This window comes from Stegostoma tigrinum, chromosome 37 (genome assembly GCF_030684315.1).
Source record: "Stegostoma tigrinum isolate sSteTig4 chromosome 37, sSteTig4.hap1, whole genome shotgun sequence".
Taxonomy (NCBI): domain Eukaryota; kingdom Metazoa; phylum Chordata; class Chondrichthyes; order Orectolobiformes; family Stegostomatidae; genus Stegostoma; species Stegostoma tigrinum.
The window spans coordinates 10,201,264-10,214,412 of NC_081390.1; the positions used below are offsets into that span (position 1 = coordinate 10,201,264).

Sequence of the window (13,149 nt, forward strand, 5' to 3'; positions counted from 1 at the left end):
AATAGCGATATTACATTGGATGAATGCTCAGGCTCCTCCACATCCTGCTTCTCCCACCTTAAATCCAATATTGGTGAGTTCAGTGTGAGCATTCAAAATTGGCTCTGGCTGAGATTAGGTCACATTTGTGATTGAACCTATCGGATGTTTACTCTGAAACTGTTCCGAAACTCAGCAGCCAGGACTCTTTACCAATAAGGTCATTGAGAAAAGCCTTGCTGCCTAGTGCATATTATGGACACTTTTATAAAATCACACTAAAAATCGGAGCCAGATCGTGTTTTAAGCAGATGAAGGAAGTGTTAGAAGCTAGCAGCATAGAGAGGTCATTCTAGCCATCATGCCTGTATTATCTCATAGAAGGTGAATTTTTGCCTAGGCCCACATCTCCCCACTTTTTCTCTGCAGACTCAATAATACTACTGTAGAATCTTAATGGTGTTTGTCATCCAGTCGCCCAGTTGCTAATACAACATTTAATTTTGTTGCTTTACTGTAAATGCAAACAGTTGTTTGCAACACCATACTGAAATGATCAAAGGTGTTATGCAGTACTTAGAATGCTGAAATGTATCCTGGTCAATTTCTCCTTTGTTACAGACAATATCAAATCTCGACCCCAGGCCTGCAGCCAGACACCGTATTTAGTTCCTGGATTTGAAATAATGCAGATATTTTTGAGCCATCATGTTGCCATACCTGAGCTGTACCTGCTCCTGGCTGCATTGGTTTTACAGAAACCAATTGATAAGATGCCAGAGGATTCCAAGGTAAGGATTTACTAATTCTACAAAATCGACCAGGCTGTTGTACTGTTGTAACTGCAGGATTAACTCACTTTAATACTTCGCTATACTTGCTGAAATATAAATCAGCACACTGTTTTGAGAGAGATAGAGCAAATAAACATTAATTTTCTATGTTTGAAAGCACTCCATGGAAACACCATCACCTGCAGGTTCCCCGCCAAGCTACTTACCATCCTGACTTGGAAATATATCTTTGTTTCTTCACTGTCACGAGACGAAATTTAATTTGGATAAATGTGGGGTATTGCATTTTGATAAAACAAACAAGGGCAAGAGTTATGTAATTAAAAGAACAGGGAGAGCTAGGGGTTCGGGTACATAATTCTTTGAAGTTTGTGCCACATAGAGATAGGGTGGTTAAGAAGGCATTTAGCACGTTTGCCTTGATAATAAAGTGTGGAGCTGGATGAACACAGCAGGCCCAGCAGCATCTCAGGAGCACAAAAGCTGACGTTTCGGGCCTAGACCCTTCATCAGAGAGGGGGATGGGGAGAGGGTTCTGGAATAAATAGGGAGAGAGGGGGAGGCAGACTGAAGATGGAGAGAAAAGAAAATAGGTGGAGAGGAGAGTATAGGTGAGGAGGTAGGGAGGGGATAAGTCATCCCACCTCCTTGACCTGTCCGTCTTCCCTGGACTGACCTATCCCCTCCCTACCTCCACTCTCCTATCCACCTATCTTCTTTTTTCTCCATCTTCGGTCCTCCTCCCCCCTCTCCCTATTTATTCCAGAACCCCCTCCCCATTCCCCCTCAGTGAAGGGTCTAGGCCCGAAACATCAGCTTTTGTGCTCCTGAGACGCTGCTTGGCCTGCTGTGTTCACCCAGCTCCACACTTTGTTATCTTGGATTCTCCAGCATCTGCAGTTCCCGTTTCCCTAGCACTTTTGCCTTCATTGTTCAGATCTTTTGAGTATAGGACATTATATTGAGGTTATACAAAGTGTTGGTCAGGCCTCCTCTGGAGCACTGTGTCCAGTTCTGGTTGCCCTGTTATAGGAAGGGTATTATTAAGCTGAAGAGGCTTCAATCGAAATTTACCAGGATGTTCCTGGCAAGGGTGCGTTAGAGTTGTAAGGAAAGATTTTGTTTGCTGGAGCAGAAGAGGTTGAAGGGTGACTTTTATGAAGGTTTATAAAATCAAAAGTATATGGATAAGCTGAATGGTAGGTGTCTTTTCCCTAGCTTTAGGGTTTTTAAGACGAGGGGGCATATCTTTAACATTAGAGGAGAAAGATTAAAAAAAAGACCTGGGGACAATTTTTTTTAACATAGAGTGGTTCGTATGTAGAATGAGCTTCCAGAGGAAGTGGTAGAGGCAGGTACAGTTACAACATTTAAAAGACATTTGGATAAGTGTATGAAAAAGAAATGTTGGAGGGATATGGCCAAGCACAGGCAGCTGGGACTAGTTTACTTCAGATTACGATTGGCATGGACTGATTGGACTGAAGGGTCTGTTTCTATGCTGTATGACTTTATGACTCTAAAACCCTGGAACTCCCTTCCTACGAGCTTTGTGCGTATACCTATAACAAATAGACCACAATGGGTTATGAAGGCTTCTGAAGGGCATCCAGAGATGGGCATAATTGATGTTCCAGCTCATGGTATTCATGGTCCATGAGTCACTAATCAGAAAAGTCCTGCATGGGAATTTCACTCTAGATCACGTACACAAACCTTCGGAGTAAGGTTTGAATCTGTCACCTCCTAATTCAGTGGTGAAAAGTCCAACACTGAACTGAAGTTGAAAATAAAATGTGAGCTCTATTTGATAAAACTGGGAAATAAGGGATATTTCATCAGTGAATTCTGAAAAAAAGTCCACCTGCCTGCTGTTCCTTTCTACCGCTTGTTGTTCACCAAAACCTTTCTTTTAATAAAAGTGAAAGCTTCTCACTATATACTTTTGGTGCTACAGAACTGTCATTCTGTCAATGGACTGTGGCAAAAAGACAAACCAATGCTGAAGGAATCTGTTCCTCTATTAACCAAGCTGATTATCCAGTGGCATATTTGATTGAAAGTTTTGAACATGAGAGCTTTATGATACTACATTCTGTATACATTGAAGAGATCAAACGGACCTTTGCTGTCCCATTATGTAGAGACTTTTCTAAGGAATTCTTGGACAATTATTACAGATATGGGCATGGCCACATAGTTCCTGTTTTTATAGAAACATATCTGTAATGGTATTTTGCTAGCTGGCTAATGTTACTTTAGGTCTAGTACAATGGTAAATACAAATATTTGGACTTGATTCCTCATGTTATTGATGGATTAGAGTTTGAGGGTATTAAAGTCTCGTGGTATTCTGTCAGTCCTGCTGTGGTATGATAGTGAGAATGAGTGCCAACTTCGGATCTTGGTACTCATTGTTGTCCTGGTCCAGTGGTACTGTTAGCAAATGCCATTTATTTTGGCATCCCCCTAAAACCTGAATTATCATCATGGTGACATGCATGTAGCGTGTTTGGTGATGCAAGAGATTTTAGAGATGATTGAGCCTGCACAACCAGAAAAGTCCTGCCAGCATAGTTGAAGGTCATGGAGACAGGAATTGTGTTTATAACTGAGTGTAAGAACAATGAGTGACAGCTGGAAGTTGTGGAGAATACGTGAATGTGTATAATTACTGAATATGGCTTTCGTGAAGCAGAACAATAACATGTGATTCACAGCAGGGTGGAACAAGGTGCATTTATATGTTCGACACTGCCGTGCATAATTATATAAGAAAGTCTGATCAAGATGAAACAGTGGAACAATTGATTGACAATATGCAGCTTTATGTATTTTTGTAGCAACATGATCCCCATCAGCTCACCATCAGTGGACCTAAAATTTGGCTACTGAAATCATATTGTAAAGCAGTTTGATATGACATATATGGGGAATGGCTTTAGTGCCATACCTGAATGTGTGTAGAATGTTAATATTAAATGAATAATTTACTGACTCTTAAATTCCAACTTTCACAAGGATTTGGTCTGGATCCTTAATTTTGCTAATTTGCCTGCGTGAAAAATGTTTTACAAATTATAGGAGTATTTCTGGTCGAAGTTCTGTTAAAATATGTGTCATGAAAATCTACTAAAGTGTCAAACCAATTGAGTGAGAAGGGGGAGACAACTCAGAACATCCAGGTCTCCTCCGTGCCATGACTGACTTCAATGAGCAATCTTGGAATGTTTCAGACGTGAACATGAATAAACCTGTCAATTTTAAAAAGAAAAGTGAAGTGCATGGAAGATGAGGTGCAGTGTTTAAACAGTAGTTCATGACATGCCCTTAGTGAATGAAAAGCCATCAGGTGTTTAAAAGCATGAATTGTATTTTCCAGATGGACCTTGACATGATGATTACTTGGCTTCTTGAGCAAGTGAAATCAAATCAGTGCGAAAAGTCTGTCAAAATCCCGAATGGATTGTGTACTGAAGCTGCTTTGGTTTTGCTGGAGATGGTGAGAGCTACATTAAGCAAGGTGAGACAATGTACTTGATTTTGAAATGTGCTTTCCAATGTTGGGCAGTGAAACACAAACACTGCCTCTTTGCAAGCACAGTACCACAGATACACATTCTGTCTTTGCATCACCTCTAGTGGTTCACCTCTCAGTATAACTCTGGTAGACATGTAGCAAATCCTGGTGTACAGAGGAAGGTTGCTCCAATTGGTACTCCCAATAGGACAGACCCCTCAAAAGCAGTGAAGCCTTGTAGATCTACTGCCAGGTCCTCAATGTCTTAAGTCATTGCTGTTATTGGTAAATTATGGAAAAGTCCAGCAATAGAATCATACAGCATGGAACCAACCCACGCCGACCATGTTCCCAAACTAAACTAGCCCCACCTATCTGCATTTGGCCCATATCCCTCCAAAACATTCCTATTCACACAGTACTCCAAACGTCTTCTGAACCTTGTAGCTGTGCCTGCATCTACCACTTCCTGCGGCAATTCATTCCATACACTAACCGTGCTCTGTGTTTTTAAAAAAAAGTTGCACCTCATGTTCTTTTTAAATTTTTCTGGTCTCACCTTAAACTTATGCCCTCTAGTTTTGAACTGTCCCACTTTTAGGAAAAAGTCTTTGTTATTCACCTTATTTATGTCCGGCATGATTTTATAAACCTCCATAAGGCTCCCCACCAACACCCACCCCTGGCCTGCCCTTAACCTCCTACGATCCAGTGAAAAAAGTCCCAGCCTATACATAACAAAGCAAAAGGATTTGCCTTTGTAGTGATTCCCAGAAAACTTCAGGTCTTGGGCTTTATGGAATATCTGCAGAAGAATCTCTGGGTGATGTTCAAGTACAATGCAGTGCAATCATTATGAAGTAATATTTCCTGAAGAAGTCACAAATAGATGGAGTTGAATGTCTGAATGTGTGTGAGAGTTGACATGGTTGGAGTTCTGTTATATTGCCATCCAGTTTGAGTAGCCAATCCTTGTATCTGACCCTGTATCACTCAGTTCCTCACAGATACACCCTTCAGAGGCAGTTACTTGAAAGCAGTAACAGACGGGAAGCCAGGTGGAATTTTTCCTCCCTGTTCCAGGAATGCTGAGCTTTTTGTGCATCAGTTACTACTGAACGTAATTCAGCTAATTCTGTATTAGAAAGGACCCTTCACTGAAACCATTGTGCAGCTGACTAGTGATTTGGGAGTACATTTAACCGTTAGGGTCTCAAGCTACTTCATATAACCAAGACTGCTGCAAGTTATTTGTGAAACCAGTTAACTATTTAAAGAATCAGCATGTCGACATTGCTGTTAATTAACAATGCTTAAAAAAAAGGTAGACCACTTGTTTGAATTATAGTTTGTTCTTTCCTTCCTCGGCTTATGCTTTTCCACACTCTCCATTTGTCAAGTCCTTTCAAATCTGTTTCTAGGAAATTTCATTTTGATTATTGCTGTCTTTACCCATTGCCTATTTAGGGTACAAGGGGTTAAAGCGTTTCAGCTAAAATTATGATGTTTGTGGGCGAAATCTGATGTTAATTTGAAGCAACTAGAATGGCTTGATCAGATAAATAAATAACTAGAGTTCACTTCTAGTTTCACTTCGTAGGGCGTGAACAATTTTGGGGAAACCAGAAGTGTTTATTGAAATGGCAACTCTTTATGATAATAATAATGTATGATTAACAATACGAACATCTTTGGACAAATGAGAGTTTTACAGATTTGAATTAGTTACTTCGAAGAGATGGCTTTGTGCTTCAAAGACTCCCAGAGTATTTGGTTGTTCTTAATTTTGTTTACTGTAAATAGCTTATCATGTTTACAAATGATATTCGATAGTTGGCTACAGTGAAGAATCTCTGCAAGGTTTGCATAATCAGTAAAACAGTCAGAGAGCCATACAACACGAAACAGACCCTTTGGTCAAACTGCTCTGTACTGCAGGTTTTCCAAACTGAACTAGTCCCATTTGCCTGCGCTTGGCCCAAATCCCACTAAACCTTTCTTATTCAAGTACCTGTCTAAATGTTGTAACTGAACCCACATCTACCACTTCCTGTGGTAAGTAAACTGCTGTATGTACAGAGAACTCAGTGGTTCAAAAGGTCAATATTTGTATCTCCTACAAGAACGAAGTCATTTCCAGCAACAAAAGGAAATGCAATCCCAGAGGAATTAGTTAAGCGAGATTTTAAAAACCATAATCACGATAAACCTATTTAGTTGGCAGATAATGATTGCTTGATTTTCTTACAAGCATGGGAGGTAGTTTAGTCCTTGCTATTGTAGAGTGAAGCAGGTTTTATCCTAGAATTGGTTGTGAAGTTCAAAAATCTTTTGTAGACTCTCAAGTATTATTTTTACAGAGGGTCATGGAGTTTTTGAAATGTTTAGCTCCATGACAAAGCTGTGCTTCAAATACTTTGTAAGGAAATGCTGATTCTGTAAAATGTGGTGGATTACTGCTTGGGGTACAATTACATCGTTCAAAAGACAATTGAAGAAGTATATGAATAAGAAAGGTTTGGGGGGATATGGGCCAGGAGCAGATGGCTGGGACTAGTTTAGTTTGGGAGATCTGATTGGCATGGACTGGGTGGACTGAAGGATCTTTTCTGTGCTGTGTGACTCGATGATCCTAAGACCGTTTGGAACATCAGAAAGGAAAATGCATTTCAGGGGGTTTACATAATGTTAAAACTTGATTAGTGCTGAGTAACATTTACAACTGGAACTTTTGTTACTGCAGGAGTCATGCATAATGCCATACTTTAACAAATAATAAGGATTCGTGAATCTTGCTGGCATGTGTAAAGGTCACTAGGCAAAGGTTTAAGGGCAGACAAACAGGAGGAACACAACAGGCCAGGCAGCATCTGGAGAACAGGAGCAGTCAATGTTTCGGGTGTTACCCTGCTTCAGGACTGGATGTGGGGGGATGGGGAGCTGCAAAATCTTGGTGGGAGGGGCGGGCGGGTGGGGGAGGTGTGGAGTTGGAATGGTGGTGATAGGTGGACACTGGTCGTAGGTACCAGGAACCGGTTGGTGGGTGCGTGAAGAAGGGGTAGAGGCTGAATGGTTGTGATGGATGGACACTAGTGGTAGGTACGACCTGGTTAGTCGATGGGAGGGATGAACCCAGTTGGTGGCTGGAAGGGAGGGTCAGAAAGTGGGATGGAAGAGAAGGGGAGCTGGGGGATGGCTGACAAGATTATTTGAAATTAGAGAACTCAATGTTAAGTCCTGCAGGCTGTAGGTTGGCCAGGCGGAAGATAACGCGTTGCTCCTCAAATTTGTGTTCTGAATCACTGAGACACTGGAGGAGGCCGAGGACGGACATGTCGGAAGGGGAGTGGGATGGTGAGTTGAAATGGGCAGTGACTGGGAGGCTAGGCTGGCCGTTATGGGCCAGGTGAAGCTCAGCAAAATGGTCACCTAGTCTATGTTTGGTCTCACCCACATGGAGAAGACCACATCGAGAGCCCTGGAACAACAGACTAGGTTGGAGGAGATGCAGGTGAAGCTCTGTCTCACTTCGAAGGGCTGTGTAGGGCCCTGGATGGAGGTGATGGAGGTGGTGTGTGGGCAGGAGTTGCATCTTCTATGGTTACAGAGGAAGGTAGCGGTCAGGTTGGAGTGGTTGATGGCCAGTGTGGTGTAAACTAAGGAGCGGTGAAGGGATCTTCCGCCTGTGCACCCTACAGCCCAGAGGACTCAACATTGAGTTCTCCAATTTCAAATAATGTTGCCACTCATGCCCCAGCTCCCCTTCCATCCCCACCTCCTCCCTTCCATTCTACCTTCTGACCCTCCCTTCCAGCCACCAACCATATTCTGGTACCTATGAGCATTGTCCACCTAGCACCACCATTCTGCCTCCACCCCTTCTCCATGCCAGCACCCCCCAAATTTTGCAGTTCCTCCTAGCCCCACATTCTGCCCTGAAGAAGGGTAATACCCGAAATGTTGACTGCTCTTTTCCTCCTGATGCCGCCTGGCCTGCTGTGTTCTTCCAGCCTCCTGTTTGTCTACCTTGGATTCTAACATCTGCAGTTTATTTGAATCTAACAAAGATATGCAGGGGCTCCTCTCTCTGCACAGGCTGTTTGATTTTTTTTCCACTAGACATGAGAATCATTGGCAATGTTCTCACCCATCCCTCAAGTGCCCTTGAGGAGATGGTGAGTCACTTCTTGAATACAACTGAATGGCCTTGTCAGGTTATTTCAGAGGGCAATGAATTGTTTGCTACATTGTCCTTGGCCAAGATGATTGATCTCATGAAGAAAATCAGTAAACCTGATGGAGTTTTGTGATAATCTAGTAGTTGCACAGTCACCATAGCCAATACTAGGTTTTCACTGCAGACTTATTTAATTAACTGAACTTAATTACCCTGTTGCCATGGTGAGATTTGATCTCAAGTCTTTGAATCTTTGGTCCAGGGTTTTGGATTACCAGCCCATAATTTAATTTTGTATCTTGTATTCCTTGCAATTTACTCAATTTAGCAAGCGCAAAGACTGTATTCACAGGCAGCTCTGATGAAGAGTCATCTAGACTACAATGTTAACTTGCTGTCTCTTTGTGAATACTGCCTGACCCACTGTGATCTCCAGTGTCTTCTTGTTTTCAGAATGTTCTTGCAACTCAGCATCTCAGTGAAGACAAGATGTTCCTCCCATTGAAGCTTGTTGTCCTGTTGAAGTACACAAAATTCTTTAAGGGCTGAACAGGGTAGATGCAGGAAGGATGTTTGATTCGGCTGGCTGGAGTGGCTAAAGCATGGGGACACAGTCTCCCTATAAGGGGTTGGTCATTTAATACTAGTTTGAGGAGGAATGTCTTCACTCAGAGGGTGAAGGAAATTTGGACTTTTCTAACCATAGCCCAGCATAAGTTTGGTTATTGAGTGCATTTAAGAAAAAATAGACATATTTCTAGATATTAAAGACATCAAAGGTGCAGCGAAGTGACAAAGAGGTAGATGATCAACCCTGGTGTGTTTTAATGGTGGAGCAGGCTCAAGGGGCTGAATGGCCTATTTCTTTTCCTATTCTTGAATGTTCCCAATATTCAAACAAAAGATTAACATTTAGATTCTCCTGATTTTGGTATTCCAAGTATCAGTCATCCATTCTGTAAAGAAGTTGGTTCTAGTTGCTGTTTTAAGTTTACGTTTCACTGATTTGAATCAATGCTGTCTTGTTTTACTTGTCTGAGTTAATTATTTGCTTTATTTTGGGTGTTTTTCCTTTGTCTCTGCGCCAGTTAATTTTCTTCTTTGTCCCTCAATAGCTCCTCCCTTTATCTTCTCTCTTGAATGTTGACCTGGACCATCTCTGAATTGACCTTACTGTTCTTTCCCTTTGCTTCTCCTTTGTCTATGTTTGTCACAGCTTTAGCTGCGGTTTTGTCCGCAGTATTTCAGAATTACTAAACTGCCATGCTGACCAGCCGCAAGATGCTTAAAGCTGATTGTTATGCAAGTTTAAAGTTCAAAATTGGTCAATAATTGGATTGTTGCTGTTCTTAGCCAATCTCTGCAGATACAGATAACTCGTGGGAGGTCACTTATCCTGGCAGTGTGATGCAGTTCTTTTGCCTGGTCTACTACATGATCCCGGATGAGCCTTTGTGGAGGTCACCAGAGTTTCTTCATAGCCTGGCAGCAGTTGGTTTCCCTATGGCTGAATCACCCTGCTACATGGTATGTAGTGTCAATGGAGTTTAGCAACTTTGCTGCAATGAACTTTTGATGAGTTTCCTCACGCTGGTGTGAAAATGTGCCTGATTGCATTTTGAAGCACTTAAATTTCCTGCCACCGTGCCAGCCAATCATGCAGGGTTTTACTGTAGAATGGGCTGCGTGGGGCTAACCACTGAGACACTGCTGCCTCAGAGCCCCAGGGACCCCGGGTTCGATTCCACCCTCAGGTCTGTGCAGAGTTTGCACACTCTCCCTGTGTCTGCGTGGGTTTTCTTCGGGTGCTCCAGTTTCCTCCCACAGTCCAAAGATGTGCAGGTTATGTCGATTGGCCATGCCAAATTGCCCGTAGTGCCCAGGAATGTGTAGGTTAGGTGGGTTAGCCGTGGGAAGTGCAGGATTACAAGGATAGACTAAGGGGAAGGGTCTGAGTGGAATGCTGTTTGGATGTTTAGTGTGGACTTGATGGGCCAAATGGCTTGCTTCCACACTGTAGGGATTCTATGATTCCACATTTCTGCGATTGTATACAAGGACCCCCTCCCCCCAACACAACCAGGAGCAGTGCTAGTGTCCCGATCTCTCGGCTAAAAGGTCCACATTCAAGCCCCATTTCCCACAAGGTGTGATATATAAAGTCCGAACAGGTTGATTTTTTTAAAAGAAACAAAGCCCTGATGGTGAATATTGGAAATATCATCCATTTTTCAAAATGTATCAGCTTCTGAAAGAGACAAAACAAACTGGCAGGATTTAATGCCCCTGCAGCCCACCCAGGGGGATGGGAGAGGTTGGGCTCCTTGTTCAAATGTAGTCTGTGTCTGATCCAGGATCTCGGTGGGCAATGGGGGTGGGGAACCCAACAGAAGCCAAAACCTTGTGCCCTTGGCCGTTTACTGTCCCTGTCCTGTGTTTGGCACCCACCTCCTCGGGATCTCTGTCTTGACCCACTTACATGTCTTTGGAGCGTTTGTTGCTGATCTGCTGCGCAGGTTCCGGTGCAGTGCTGAGAGTGATCTCATGGCCCTGCTGTCACTGCAGAGTCTTAGCCAACATCCAATCCAGATGAATAGGTTCTCTGACCAATTATACAGTGGTTTGCACAGAACCCTGATGATGACATACTCCCTGCTGATTAGAAACTTTAGATAACAAGGTGTAGGGCTGGATGAACACAGCAGGTCAACAGCATCAGAGGAGCAGGAAAGCTGAAGTTTTGGGCCTAGACCCTTCTTCAGAAATGGGGGAGGGGAAGGGTGTTCTTAAATAAATAGGGAGGAGGGTAACTTCTTCAAGGTAGACATCCTTAGAAGAGGCTTCACAGTGGGGTTAAAATTGTTTCAGAGATAGTAGGAACTGCAGATGCTGGACATTTTGAGATAACGAGGTGTAGATCTGGATGATCTAGCAGGCCAAGCAGCATCAGAGGAGCAGGAAAGCTGACGTTTTGGGCCTAGACCCTTCTTCCTTTCTGTTTGTTTACCACATGGGGAATGGGCATCAGATTTGTCTACAAGATAACAGGTTTCCTGACACACCCCTTAAATTCTGCCTTTGAATGTAAGCCCAACCCTACTGAAGGCTCATACCTGAAATGTTAACATATTCTTATCCTTTCCAATGGATTTTGCTGCTATTTCGATGTAACATATTAAAGTCCTCTAGCTCTCACTCCTTGTATATCCTCACACCTTCTGTATTTGTGGAAATTGGAATGTGCCTTCGTACTCCAGAAGTTAACTTACACTAGATTATCTGCACTGCAGTTGCCGGCTAAACAGGTGTCAGACCGCAGCTGTGTACAGGTGTAACATGAGATTCACGAAGGTAATGAAACCAAGATTTTTTACAGATTTGAGGCCAGTGGAATAAAGATGGTTGGGAAAGCCTAGTTCAAGGTACAGACTATTCCTAATGACCATCATCTATGAACACTCCTGATCTACTAAGCAACCATGGAGAGAGAACTCCTGGTCTTTATTCAGCTGGGTTCAGTTGGTGGAACTCCTATCGCTGGCTTTGTGTGACCACAGGAACAAGATTAGTCCTAAGTGTGACTGACAGTTCAATGGGTCAGTGGTTAACACTGCTGTCTCACAGTGCCAAAGACTCCTATTCGATTTTAGCCATTGGTAAGTGGCCGTGTGGAGTTTGCATGTCCTCCCTTTGCCTGCTTGGATTTCCACTGGGTGTTCTGGTTTCCTCTCACTTTCCAAAGATGTGAGAGGCGTAGCTGGGGTGGGGTAGCTGTGCTAAATTGCACGTAATGTCCGTGGATGTTCCGACTAGCTGGATTAGCCATGGTAAAAACCTCATGTGGGGCTAAGGGAATACAGTAGTGCAGTGGTTCTGGATGGTATGCCATTTGGAGGGTCGGTACAGACTTGATGGGCCAAATGGCCCGTTTTCTCACTACAGGAGATTCTGTGGTTCAGTGATGATTACCAGGTCTCTGACACAAAAAGGAATTTTCCTCTCCTTGAAGCCTCTTGAACTACTTTCCTGATGGTTCAACTTGGTCTCTAACAGTTGTTAGTTTGGTCCTTAGTGAGCCCTTGGCCTTGTGTATTTATCAACGACTCTTAAATGCACCATACTCCAGGCTCTGCTCCCATCCGTTGAGTCTCAGTTTTGTTTATTCTATAATGATGTAATGCAGTATCAAATGATACCACTCAGTTGTTATCACTGGGAAGGGACTGGTCTTTGTAGCCCAATAGATTATTCCTGTAGTGACTTTAGTGCTGTGGATTAAAGTATCAAAGCAGTTTGCTATAAACAGGTATGAAGATTATTTGTGTTACATTTTAATAAAATTAGATTAATAACCAGATTCAAAATAGACAGCCCGGGTGTGTTCTCTAAACAGTTGCTCTGAACCAATCAAGGAAGGGAACTTTTTAAACCAAATTTTAAATGAAGACATCTGCATCCTTTTAAAGCTTTTAAAGATTCTGACCGTCAACCTTATCTTTGCATCTCATAATTTTATAGACTTCTGTCGTCTCCCTTCAGCCTCTGCCACTCCAGAGAAAACAACCCGAGGTTTTCTAGCCTCTCCTTATAACTCATACCCTCTAATCTGGGCAGCATCCTGGTGAACCTCCTCTGTGCCTTCTCCAAAACCTCCATATCCTTCCTGTAATGTGATCTCT

General features: G+C 42.8%; 1 protein-coding gene across 1 annotated transcript in view; it reads left to right on the forward strand.

Moving 5' to 3' along the window:
• The window catches only part of wdfy4 (WDFY family member 4), a 277,951-nt gene that overhangs the window by 84,500 nt on the left and 180,302 nt on the right, over nucleotides 1-13,149 (forward strand). Inside the window, exons 30-32 of the mRNA XM_048563720.2 lie at nucleotides 601-770; nucleotides 4,156-4,296; nucleotides 9,824-9,997. Of these exons, the coding sequence (XP_048419677.1) occupies nucleotides 601-770; nucleotides 4,156-4,296; nucleotides 9,824-9,997 (485 nt within the window). The remainder of the gene's footprint in view (nucleotides 1-600; nucleotides 771-4,155; nucleotides 4,297-9,823; nucleotides 9,998-13,149) is intronic.